The sequence below is a fragment of the Meriones unguiculatus genome, chromosome 11 (assembly GCF_030254825.1).
Source record: "Meriones unguiculatus strain TT.TT164.6M chromosome 11, Bangor_MerUng_6.1, whole genome shotgun sequence".
Taxonomy (NCBI): domain Eukaryota; kingdom Metazoa; phylum Chordata; class Mammalia; order Rodentia; family Muridae; genus Meriones; species Meriones unguiculatus.
Window position 1 is genome coordinate 112,753,980 of NC_083359.1, and position 13,787 is coordinate 112,767,766.

Sequence of the window (13,787 nt, forward strand, 5' to 3'; positions counted from 1 at the left end):
GATAATTTCTTCTTACATATCTCTTTTGTCTTTCCATGTCTTTCCACACATGCCTCTGTGTTCCTTTCCCCCCTTTTATGATTCGTTTATTTTTTTATGTGATTTGGTGTTTTGCCTGCATGTATATCTGAATGAAGGTGTGAGAACCCCTAGAACTGGAGTTGCAGACAGTTGTGAGCTGCCATGTGGGTGCTGAGAATTGAATCCTGGTCCTCTGGAAGAGCAGTCAGTGCTCTTAACGGCTGAGCCACCTCTCTAGCCTCCTACATTCCCCATTTAGTAGATACAGTGGTTGTATTGATTGGAGTCCATCTTCATAGCCTTCCGTTGACCTGGTTAATGAAGAAGATGCTCTTTATTCAAATGTGTTTAGAAGTTTTTTGAGGTTAGGACTTCAAAGTGGAAATATTGGATGAAAAGGCACAATGGGGCCACAACCCGTTATTCCATCCTTATGGCTTGAACTGAGGTCCCATGACAGTACCTTGTTGTTCAGCCTCTTTCCAGTGTCAAGGAAGCACAACTTGATGGAAAGATCAGAGCAGGACACTATGCTGGACAGGCAGCACATTGTTACTTCCTGCCTTGCCTCTGGTATTTTGGCTATGAAGATTAGATCTAGTTTAACCCAGTCCATCTTTGAAAACAAAGCTGAAGTGCCACCTTCCTATAGAGAAAGAGAAAGGCTGAGTAGTTACAGTTAACCCAGGTTGTCTAGAACTATGCAGGAGGGGCTATGGTATCACTCAGGCTACCTTCTTAGGGTATATAAAAAAATCATATACCCGTCTTCTCACCTCTCCCCTCCCCCTCCCCTCTCTTCCCCTCCTCTCCTCTTCCCTACTTTCTCTCCCTTCTCTACTCTCCCCTCCTCCCCTCTCCTCCTTTCCTCTCAGCCAGGGCTAGCCACTTAGCTTGGAATAACACTGGAGTCTCTGAGGAAAATGACATTCCAGCAATGAAGCACATGCAGCTGGTACAGCAGTGACATCTAAATTGTTCCTTTGGTCCTGTTATTTTCTATAGGAAATTCTCCCTCTTCCCTCCTCCCTCCCCCTCTGCCTTTAAGTCTCGTGCATAAAATACGCTAATAACAATCTTGGTGTCTCAGTATGAGTGACAGCTGAAATAAGAAAATGACTAATCGTACCTCCTGCAGTCCTGTCACTAGGAGATTCATTGAGCTTTCTCCCCACCCCTTTACATTTCCTGCCCCTCCCCCATTCTCCCTTTCTCCAGTGGTCTCTTCTCAATGAGAATCATTGGCCATTTGAATAATAATATTATAAGCTCCATCAGGGTGACAGTAGGGGAAAAACCAGCTCAAACCCATGATTATTCCTTCAATCTAATAATTATTTAAATACCAGATAAGTTCTTTTGCTTTAATTGTGGCCTTTTGGTCATTAGTGTCCCCAGGGACTTTGCAGTCACCCTCTTGCTCACTTTTTGCTACCTACCAACATGCCTGGACTAGCTCTGAGGTTGGTGAATGTGACCTTGGCCCACTGTAAGAAAGGCCATTCCTCTATCCTTCCATTGCACTAACCCCACCAGGCAAGAGAGAATTGGGTAGGATCTGCATCAAATCTCTGGTTTAGATATTTCATCCTGGCTTTAGTTCACTGAAACCTGAAGTCCAACAACACCTTCTGACATCAGAGGTTCAAAACCCTGCCTCTGCCTATACCTTACCATACCTCTGTGACACTCTACTTTAAAAGCCTCCACAGCCTCTTCTGCATTCTACTCAGGTATGGTGGCACACTCCTTTGATGCAGAGGCAAGTGGATCACTGTGAGTTTGGGCCAGCCTGGCCTATGTAGTGACTTACAGAACAGCCAGGGCTATGTAGGAAGACACCATCTCAACAAATAAACAAACAAAAAGGCATTTTCAATCTCTTTTGCAGCAGTCTAGAAGGAGTTTTCTGTACGGAGAGTAAATATAACCGAGCTGTGAAATTATCTATAACCTGAAGAGGTGGGGCACTGAGGACATCAGAGCTCCTAAAACCGAAACTAGATACCATTCCTGAGCATGACTAAACCTAGAGCTGGTCAGAGGAGGCTACTGCCCAAGACTAGACAGAGGCCGTTCTGATCATATCTTTTAGACTCTCTCCCCTTGCATCCGAGGCTTTTTGGAATCTGTCCCCAGCACCAGCTCTTGGTCCATGTCTAGTACCACATTCCCTCCGGTGTGTGCTGAATCCAGCATTTGAAACTACATTCTGTCCTCTAGCCAGCACGGCCTCCAGGTAGAACATGACCGGTCCCCAGGGTCCACCTCCTCCACTGAGGGAAGAAATGCTAACTTGGTTTACAGGATAGCCTGTTCCTGACGACGATTTTGCATCACTCTGGACAAGTAAATTTTTTCTGTAGAGTTTGGTTTTTGTCATCTGAAAACAGAGTTAAGTGGCAGATCAGAGTAACCTTAAAATGGCCTTTAACATCCACCCTGAAGCAAAGCTCTCAAAATCCGACTAGAAAAAAGAGACCTGGAAAGGGGACAGATTATCTTCTGCCGTGGAAAAAGAAGGGGGATCAGGGAGTCCCTGAGCTGCTGAGTTCTGTACTCTCTTTCCCCTCTGCTCTTCAGGGTCCTGCTGTGGATTCCATCCAGTAGAGCTTTGGTCAATATAAGGCATCACTGCTGCTGTGGTGACCTAAAACATCGCATGGTTCTGGAAGTGACAATGATGACAGGATGGGTAGGGTGGGGATGGTGAACTCTATCAGCACTGTGACTAGAGGGAACAGTGACTGCGATGGAGAGGCTATGTGGATAGTGGCACGCTACCAGTATTGCAATGGTAATGGAGGTGACAGTGATCGAGACAGTGATGGAGAGAGTGGGAACAGTTACGGCCTATCATCGTAAGGCTGAAGACCACAGTGGTGACAAGGACAACAGTGATGGAGAGGGTGGGTATGGTGGTACTATCCATGGGTACTGTTGCATGAGATCTAGCAAGCCTTTGACTCCATTGCAAAGTTCTATGCAACTCTACTCCTGCTACCACCTCCTCTGAGGTAAGGGAGGCCAGTGATACCATGGAGACACATGCATGTAGACCTCCTGGGAAAGGCAACAATGGTGGGAGGAGGGAATTGTGCATTGAGCTGAGCTGGAAACACCTCACTTTCACTTCCTTCCTGGATTGCCACCGACTTTATGCCAGCTGGTCAGGAAAGTATTGGATGCCTTAGGTAGCTGTCACCAGCACCTGCTGCCTGGATCATAATCAGGGAGATGGTGTCATCAAACATGCAAATAAAATATTTAGTAGCACTTGCTTTCTCCAGAAGCAAATGTGAACTCTGCTTGGTATCACAGTCTCCATAGGGAAGATGTTGGGGAGGCCCTGTGGGAGAATCACAAGTCTAGGACAGTTTGTCCCCTCTTGAGAACTGGGGCAAGCAAAAGAAGCTGCTGAAGGAAAGCAAGGAGCTGGAAATCTCAGTTTGTGGTAAAGGCTATATCCCACATGGCATGGCTGGTGCTCTGCTGAGGGCTTTGTAGCCCGGATGTCAATCCTTCATGACATGTCCCAGGACTAAGCCCATTTCAGGTAAATGGAGAGAATGTATCCCAGAGTAGCCTGAGCCTGAGCCAGATACACACAGCTGAAGCTCTGCTTAAAGCCAAATATCTGAGTCCTTCAACCCAGGGACTAACCATACCACATTGCTGCTCTTTACAGGCACAAAGACAGCTGCCTTCCTTAGCCTTAATTCACCTGGGTTGCCTGACCTTTGACCACTGAGCCCTGCTTTAGAGCAGTATCTTAGTTTCATCCATCCTAGCATGTAAATCTGTGGCCCTCATGATAGCAAATCTTTCCATCCTTTACCAGAGGAGGTAATGTCTCCTTTGGACCCCAGTGTCCTGCAGCAGCTGTTGGGGTAGGTAGCCTCTGGGCCTGGGGATGAATTTCCTGGCTAGTAGCCAGTATCATGCAGTTAGAGAGGTAAGAAGAAAAAAGGCCTACTACAGGGGTGTGCTCAAAAAGCTGTCCTGATTAGCCAAGCAGGTAGTACAGAAGGAACTCAGTGACTATTTAACCCAGACTCCAAGAACTGAAGATGGGCCTCAAGGTATTTCATCTGGAATAAGGACTCTTACAGACTGGTTAGTTATGACAGCTCAAGAAACAGGTTCAGGAAAATGGTAGATCAGTCAATACCCACTATGCAGTTTGTGAGTGACAGACATTGGACCAGAACTCCTGAATTCTCTAAACTTCTTCCTGTTCTGTGACTACAGGTCTTCAAATCATCAGCCCTGTTTTTCTGCTCTGAACCCAGCTTTCAGCAGCCTCCCTATCGTCTTCAGAGGCTATAATATGACAGAGAAAATCAGCCTGGTCTGATCTTTTCCTCTGCCACTAACCTTCCAGCTAAGTATTTCCATAGTACCAGAGGAATCAAAGCTCCCCACATAATGTCCATCCATGGAAAGGAAGAACATAGGCAACAAGAGAAGTCAGGAATTCCAGGACCATTTCCCATCCGAGGCCTTTATGATAATATGACAGGTACCAGTGGTGTGGCAGCAGTACCATACTGGCTTTCCTAACAGCCAGAGAGCTCGGTACTGCTGTTATCTCATCATCTCGTTCTAGCCGAAATGGAAACTATATCATGGAGGAAGAAAGTGAGATGGCTGACTATATCTTCAGATACTTGTCTCCTCTACTCTCAAAACTCCTTGTGTGCATGAGTCAGGCCTGTATGTGGATGTATGAGGTGGGAAGGCATGAGAGCCACTGTACTTCAGACAACACTTCTGTCCTGCAAGCACCTGCACCTGGCATGGTGACAGGCAACCTCCTCTTTAAAGCTTGTCTTGGATGGACAATCTGCTCTCATGCTGCATCCTTCAACTGAAGCCACTTGTGTGACAGGAGCCCACTTGTGGCCCCACCTTCTAGAAAAGAACATGCAGTGTGGCCTCCTGCAATTCCCCATTTAGCATTAGAGCTTGAGGATTCTGTTATTTCCGTTCTGTAGCTCCACTTGAGGAATTTACGTCCTGCTACCAGCTTCAGGACATAGCTAAAAATAACCTGCTTTTCAAACTGAAAGCTGGTGAGTTAGGAGCCTTTGCTCCTATGGCCGGAAGGGCTGTGTCAGAGTAGCTAAGGTCAGCCCCAGCCTGTGCTGCCTTCCTCCTTCCAAGGGAAGGGACTGCATGAATCACCTCCAGAACAGCAGCAGAGTACCCCTGGAGGAAGAAGGTCAGATGGGACTCCTCTGGTACAATGGTGGCTACAGCCCTCTGTTGCAGAGTGGAGGAGCAGGAAGGAGAATCTCTAAACATACAAGGAAAAACCAAGTGAGGCTGGTGTCTGACTAGTTATAATCCAGTCCAGCCAGATTGAGGAGCTGAGGGGACAGGCAGGCAGGTCTCTGTTAAGCTACCTGGGAGCAAATTCTTCTTCCTGGCTGGAGTGTTTCCATTCCTGGTGTCAGTGCACCTAGAGTTCTGTCAGTACTTGTCAGCAAGGTCACCCAGGCACTCTGTTCAGCTAGAAAAGCTCCCTTAGCTAGATGGCTGCTACCTCATCTGGTACACAGACCACCACTGTTCATCCTAAAAATCAGGGGAATTAAGACTGTCCAAGGATGACTGGGCTTCCTGACCTTCATCCCCTTACCTAGGAATTCCCCTTGCTGGACTTAGCAGGTGTCCTCGGGGAGAGGGGGGTCTTTCTGCTCACAGGACAAGTTCTTGGAATGCAGACAGGATCAAAGCATTCAACTTCAGGCACTGTGATCAAGGCCCAGGGCTAAGCACACAGATGATTGAACAGCCAGACTTCCCCAGCAGTGACCAGATAAAACTGACCCTCTGAGTGCTCTTACTTTATGGCTGCCAAGTTTTCCCCACCAGAACTCCTGCCTTAGGTGATGCTGCTAGGTTCCACCACCCACCCTGGCCTTTAGGGAGAAGACGGGTTCTGTGGTCCTACCTGCAGAGAAAAGGCTGAGGGGTTCCTGGAACCCAGATACTCTTCTCCTGCAAGAAAGTCTGTCATAGAGCAATAGGTTCACCTGCCATTTCAGGATGTCAGGTTTAGGAAACCAGTCTTTTCAAGACCCAGGATACCTTTGATGAGAAACAGTGAGAGGCACCACTAGAGGTGACCAGCACTCCTCTTTCCCTATGGATATCAGAACATCAGAAAGTATAGAATCCCAGGAGTATGTGGTAAAGGGAGTCTGTGGTAAAGAGAAATGTTGTTGACATATCAAAATGGAGTAGGAGGTCCTAAAGTTAGTGTATGGGGAACACATTTCAGTTTTGACACCAGCATTGATTGGCTGAGTGAACTCCAATCTTTTAACCTCTGTGAGAGAAAAAACAAAACAAAACAAAACAAAACAAAAACCAAAAACGATGTCTTGAGAGACCTGAAATAGAGATGTTTTGTACAGTGTAAATAAAACATACAAACAAAAGCATATTATACATCATAATGGCTAAAGACAATGGGATTCCCTTTGCAACCCTCAGGGGGGGAAAATATGTTAAAAATAGAAAAACTAAGATGTGGTTAAGAGACTCATCAGGCCAGCTGGATTTGGGAACCCTGGATTAGAACTTTCTTTTGGTCTGACCTCTTGCCTTTTGTTTTTCAGAACCATGTGAGAGCTGATCTAGACAAGTGGAGTAACACAGAGAGGAGCTTTCTCGGAGCCTCACCCCTCTAGGGATGGAGCAGAGGAGGTCGCAGCTGCGGGCCATGCAGGCTGACAACTTGTCTGTGGTACTACTCTCAGTGGCCTGGCTGCTGCTAGCTCGTGGGACCACGGGTATGCCTCAGTTCAGCACTTTCCATTCCGAGAATCGTGACTGGACTTTCAACCATTTGACTGTGCACAGGAGAACTGGTGCTGTGTATGTGGGGGCCATCAACCGTGTCTACAAGTTGACAGGCAACCTCACCATCCAGGTGGCTCACAAGACAGGGCCAGAGGAGGACAACAAGGCCTGCTACCCACCCCTCATTGTACAGCCCTGCAGTGAGGTGCTCACACTCACCAACAATGTCAACAAACTACTGATCATTGACTACTCTGAGAATCGGCTGCTTGCCTGTGGCAGTCTCTACCAGGGTGTTTGCAAGCTCCTGCGGCTAGATGACCTCTTCATCCTGGTGGAACCATCCCACAAGAAAGAGCACTACTTGTCCAGTGTCAATAAGACAGGTACCATGTATGGTGTGATTGTGCGCTCTGAGGGAGAAGATGGCAAGCTTTTTATAGGCACTGCTGTAGATGGCAAGCAGGATTACTTCCCTACCCTGTCCAGCCGCAAGCTGCCCCGTGACCCTGAGTCTTCAGCCATGCTGGACTATGAGCTTCACAGTGATTTTGTCTCTTCTCTCATCAAGATCCCCTCTGACACACTAGCCCTGGTCTCCCACTTTGACATCTTCTACATCTATGGATTTGCCAGTGGGGGCTTTGTCTACTTTCTTACTGTCCAGCCAGAAACCCCTGAGGGTGTGGCCATCAACTCAGCTGGAGACCTCTTCTATACCTCAAGAATCGTGCGTCTCTGCAAGAATGACCCCAAGTTCCACTCCTATGTGTCCCTGCCCTTTGGCTGCACACGTGCTGGGGTGGAGTACCGCCTCCTGCAGGCAGCTTACCTTGCAAAGCCTGGGGAAGCTCTAGCTCAGGCCTTCAACATCAGCAGCAATGAAGATGTGCTGTTTGCCATCTTCTCCAAGGGGCAGAAGCAGTACCACCACCCCCCTGATGACTCTGCCCTCTGTGCCTTCCCCATCCGGGCCATCAACTTGCAGATCAAGGAGAGGTTGCAATCCTGCTACCATGGAGAAGGCAACTTGGAGCTGAACTGGCTGCTGGGAAAGGATGTGCAGTGCACCAAAGCAGTAAGTTAGAGCCTCCATGTGCTTTGCTCCCAATTCCTCTGTTCCTCTGCACCCTCAGCTTCTGGGCCTTGAGGGCTTAGGGTAAGAAAGGGTTTCAAGTAACCAGGTGTGGACTACTGATTGTACAGTCTTGCCTACATTAGATTCTTGGGATGAGTTTGCTGATTTTATTAATCAATACTAATGCATGCCCATGTATGCTTACACTGTACCAGGCACTTTTTTGGTGTCTGCTGAGCCTCATGACTAAGCTATATGCTCTCAGAGAGTTTACTCACTAGTGAGCCAAGACAAGTGAACACGAAAAACAGCCTTCCCTGAAGTACTGGTGCACACTTGTCATCTCAACACTTGGAAGAAGTGAGGCAGTAGGATTAGGTGTTCAAAGTTGTCCTTGGCTACATAGTGAGCCTGGGAGACTCTCTCAGACAAGTAACATGACACTGCCCACCAAATGGTAAGTTTTATATAAAGGAAAACAGGGATGAGTACTAGAGAATATCCATTATTGGGAGAGTAGTATTTAAAGCAATGTCTTAAGTGGGGGGGAAAAGGCATCTTAGAGAGAGGCAGCAAGAATGGAAGAACTTCCGGCGTGCTTAAGTGTCATATAAACATGAAGGAATCCTCACAGTTTTATTCTAGCATATGAGAGAGGGTACCATAGCATACATGTTAAAAATGTCCTTGACATCTAATCAATTAGATTAAAAATCAGTTCTTCTACCTGTATCCTGTGTGTCCTTGAACAAGTTATGTGCTTTATTTGAGCTATGTGTTTTTCATCTTTAAAATAGAAATATTACTTTCTTTTCTATTATGAGGATCATATTATATGATGATATATGTTTATGAAAATAAAATTCTTGGCACACAGAGCTGCTATGATTACCACTGCTAATGACAGTAATAAAGGTCTAATTATTTGCCTAGTTATCTTACTTTCATAAAATGAGGAAACTGGATTTAGGTAATCTCCAGTTTGTTTTATATCACTACAGTTTTATGAACAAAGACCCTCTTCAAGCAAGAGAAATGGAGAGGAAATGTAAGAGTTAGCCCTTTGTAGCACCCACCCTGCTTCCCATGGCTTACAGCAGGTCTTGTCAGGAGGAAACTCCTGATTCCTGCTTGCCTGTCAACTGCAGTTAAAAGGAAGAGGAAACTGTGCTCTGTTCCAGTGGTGGTACAGAGAGACAAGCCCCTGCTAGTGACCATGGGACATCAGAAATACTGGATGATGGCTAAAAGGACAAATGCAATGGTTCTCAACCTTCAGAATGCTGCAGCATTTTAGTACAGTTCCTCATGTTGTAGTAATCCCAACCATAAAATTATTTTGTTGCACTTCATAACTGTAATTTTAGTACTGTTATGAATCATAATGTAAATATCTGATATGCAGGATATCTGAGTTGTCACCCCCAAAAGAGTTAAGATCTGCATGTTGAGAACCACTAACTTATAGGAAACAACTCTCATTTCTATCATCCCCTGGGGCAATACCATTTCAAGCACCAAAATAGCAGGGTGTACAAAATGTTGGTCTCCACCATCTCCTATAGACCAAAGGATCCCAGAGCTGGGGACTCACTTTAGTGAAGAGAAGCCATGGCCCTGAACTTGACTTTAACATAGTCTGTGGCTAACATTTAACTCTCAGGTCAAAGATTTAAACACTGTTTCCACAAAAAGCACAAGGAAGGGACCCATCATTCACAAAGCATCAGTTATACATGAAGGGGTGTTTTGAGCAGTTGATTACTTCACCCAATCCTCACAAGTAAAGCGCTAATTATCATCCCTTTAGAGATAGAAAAACAAAGACCCAGAGAGTGTAAATAAACTGCGTAAAGCTATATAACTGCAAACTTAAAATCGGGGTCTGAATTCAGGGCATCACACAGACCTGATGCAAGCTCTGGTGGTCATTCCCTCTGAGAAGAGTCATACTTCAGTGGACTGCCCACACAAATGAAAAGGAGCATCAGATATTAGAAATACCTGACAAGATATTAAAGAAATTGTCATCCATCCCACGGCTCGGGCTCAGGACAGACCACTTCTTTTGTAAACTCATCGTTGACAGCAAGGGTTTTTCACTTCTGTCACAGTATCTCAGTTGTGCTTAAGTCACAACTCTGTAGCTCTACCAGCCTCTGGATAAAGTAGTGGAAAAAACTGAAACCAGAAAAGCAAACTATAAAGAATTTTGACAAAAATCTGACTCAACTATTATTTTATAGATGAAAAAACAAAACAAACAAACAAAGTGAGTCCCAGCGAGGGTATATAGCATTAAGAATATGGAGCTCATACAGTAAGGACAAGGCTACCATTTAGATTATCTAACTCTTATTGAGCAGCCACTGCTTCTAGAACAAGAGTGAGACAGAGAGACAGTGAGGGTAGAGAGCAGTGGCTAGTGACTGTCTGCTTGACACTACCCAGTAACAAGATGGAAATCATAAGCAACTGACTCCATACAACAGAGGATGAGGGAGAGCCCAGGTTTACAGCATTTGGCAATCCCTGTGGTATAAACACTGCCAGGGAGGATGGATTCAAATAGGAGTGACATCAGTGAACGTAGAGGTATACATAGACATCTCTCATGATCTGGCACTAGTATACCATAGCTTCTTCCCTTCCAAGTAGCAGTGTGGAACCTCTGCCACCCAAAGCTCAAGGCCATTCTTATACTAAAACTTGGTGTTCTTTCTTATGAGTGCTTATGCATTTTTTTTAAGCACCACCGTTCTTGCCAGTAGTAGGAGTGGCAGCCGTCCACAAGTACCAAGGTCCCAGAGACATGTCCTGGTTACCCTCAGAACTAAGGAGGAAACACATGAGTGAGAAAAAATTAATGAGTTCTATCTTACTAACCAGTTATCCTGAGGAAATGAAGCACCAGTTTGCTCCTCCCTGACGAGGGTAAAGAATCATGGCTGGGATAGGCCTCAGTGCTACACACAGATATATCTTTAGTTTCCTGGGAAGCTTTTTCCAGACCAGGAGGGAACAGCTCCCCCAGCATTCAGGGTGTTTTCTGGTCCAGAATCTGTAACCTTTATGGCAAGACTTCATGCTGGCTAGTTAGCTGGTAAATCTTGGAGCCTTCAAGGAATAGCCTCATATCAAGAACTGTGTAACCCTTTTCCTCAAAAGTCATCCAGTTCCCTCCCTTCTTTCCTCTCTCCACCCAGAGACAGACAGACAGACACTGAGAACTGACTGAGCTTACTGTGGTTTTTTGGAACTTGAAAGTCCATCCCAGTAACATATCTCTTCCAACAGCGCCACACTTCCTAATCCTTCCTGAACAGTCCACAAACTGAGAACAAAACATTCAAATATATGAGCCTATGGGGAACATTCTCATTCAAAGTGCAACACTACCCATCCAATTCTTCCTTTGACAGCTCCAGAAGAGGATGCTGTGGCCACCAGCGGACCCAGCCAGAACACAGGGTAGGAATGAGTCTTCTCATTCTCTGTACAGCAAAGTTTTCTCACTTATTCAAGGCCTTCTTTCAAAGTGACTCAGCTCCTCCTAGCCTAACATTAATCCCTTCAAAAGGCTGATATAAAAAGAAATCTCTTTGAACACCTATAATGTGCAAGAGATAGTGGCACACATTGACAAAAGTCTTTTACATACAATGTGTCATTTAATCCTCAAAAATTCTTCCCAAAGGGGTGGGGGATATAAATTCCAAATGAAAAATCTAATATAGATTAATTTTTCCATCACAACCTGTGGTATAGGCCTGTAATCTAGCTACTAGGGAGGCTAACTTAGGAAGATTATACATCCATGCCTTGCCATGGCAATTTAGTGAGACCCTATCTCAAAATAAATAGTAAAAAGAGGACTGAGAAAGTAGCTTAGTGATAGAGGACTTGCCTAGTATGCAAGAGACCCCAGATTCACACTCCAGAACTCCAAAGATAAAGGATAAAGAAAGAGAAGCAAGCAATCAAGCAAACAAACAAATACTAAAGCAAAAGACAATATCCAATATTATCATGAACTTTCAGTGTGTACCTATGATGGCAGGTAGTAGTGCTAGTTTAGTAGCTTAAAATTCCTCATGCCTCAAGGAAAAAAACTCTACAGCCTAAGAAATACTAGTTGGTTCAAATAATAAACAGGAAACTTCTAGGCCTGTAGCATCATATAATATTGCTTGTAGGCTGAATATCCTTTGAAGGAACCCTGTTTCAAACAAACAGATCTTCACAGATGGACATAATCTAAGGGGACATGAAAAGAACCAGAAGGTGAGTTCAAGAAGTCAGCTTTGCAACTTGAGACTGGCTTTCCTGGCAGAAAGGTGAAAAAGTGGACATTTGATTCTGGGAAAGTGTAAAAGGCCAGTCATTTGCAATCTGGTCCTTTGGGGGCCAAGATGTCATTGTGGGCCAGTTGACAGTGAGCTTTGTCTCCTAACATGTTAGACTCCTGATTTCAGGCCTAAGCCTCTCTGAGGCCTGGTACCCTCAGGCTGACAACAATGGGGGAATAATTCAAAGTGACACTGCCATCCTTTCCCTGTGATTCATTCTAGTTCTCTCCTGTCCTTCCAGCCAGTCCCCATTGATGATAACTTCTGTGGCCTGGACATCAACCAGCCTCTGGGAGGCTCCACTCCTGTGGAAGGACTGACCCTGTACACCACCAGCAGGGACCGCCTGACCTCTGTGGCCTCCTATGTTTACAATGGCTACAGTGTGGTTTTTGTGGGGACTAAGAGTGGCAAGCTGAAGAAGGTAAGAGCCCGGGACCTGGCTCCTCTGACACACTGAGTCTTCAGTTGAGGCACTCTTCTAGAAGGTGGAGATTTAACTATAGGCAACTTCACGTTTTCTTAAGGGAAGGGAAGGAAGATAGGCTTCTGCTTTATGGTTTAGCTTTAAGTTATTTTCTCCAGCCACCAATCAGTGAGTATCTAGGAAATACAAATGTATTTTAATGTTTTCAAACATTGAGGTATTGGGAAGGTACACTCTTAATTCCCAAGTCAAGTACAACTTTGTTGCTATTGTTGTTGTAGTACATAGTGTGAGTCGTGTGCATCACAACTCCTGCCTGGAACCAGGATACTGGTTGTAAACTGAAAGAACTTTGTTAGAACTGGTTTGGGATCCTAAGAGCTATAGTGGTAGATGCTGGCCTCAAGGTACATGATTGGTGCCTAGGAACAAGTCCATTTACCTACCTTTCCAGCAGTTATAGACTGCCCTCCTCACTTTCTCACCCAGCAGCCAGCAGGGAGGCGACGTCTTCCAGGCCTCCTTGGGAAGCTCCACAAGCTGGAGGGAACAGGCTGTCTGGGACTGGCAGCAAGGGGCCCCTCTGGTGAGGGAGGCTGAAGCCAAAAGCTTGTACCTACTTGTCAAGTGCTTCAGGTGTGGAGAGGGAGCACAGTCTGGTTCATTATGTGGGATTATAGCAGCTACATTCTTTCCGGTCCCTGCTAATCCCCTTTTCCCAAGTTTATTCTCCTGCCACTCCTCACTAGTCCCAGCACCTGTGGATCAAGGCACAGACAAGACTTTGCTGTACTTCAACCTTTGATGTTTACATTACCAGGCTCCTTCCTCCTAATCCATTTAGAGCCCTGGGAAGTTGTTGTTGGGGAATGTAGAAGGAAGAGAGCTGGGAGAGTCTGAAGAAGAATTTCCATATTCTTCTTGTTCTGAGTTGCTGTAGAGGAGGTAAGAAAGAACTAGTCCAAATTATGAGAAGATAAAGAATCTTCTAGAGTTTTTTGGTCTTTGTAATTCCAAATCCCTTTGACCCTTTCTTTGCTCTTGGGAAATGTTCCTGCTTGTCTCTGTCTTGCACCATCACTCTGCCCCACAGCTATGT

The 13,787-nt window shown here is 45.5% G+C and overlaps 1 protein-coding gene across 3 annotated transcripts in view; it reads left to right on the forward strand.

Moving 5' to 3' along the window:
* Plxna2 (plexin A2) overlaps window positions 1-13,787 on the forward strand; it is a 204,742-nt gene that overhangs the window by 16,883 nt on the left and 174,072 nt on the right. For all 3 annotated transcript variants that reach the window (XR_009584712.1, XM_060364968.1, XM_060364969.1), the window contains exons 2-3: window positions 6,651-7,912; window positions 12,503-12,685. Coding sequence is in view for 2 of the 3 variants with exons in the window: in XM_060364968.1 (XP_060220951.1) it covers window positions 6,725-7,912; window positions 12,503-12,685 (1,371 nt within the window). In the remaining variant the exon portion in view is untranslated. The remainder of the gene's footprint in view (window positions 1-6,650; window positions 7,913-12,502; window positions 12,686-13,787) is intronic.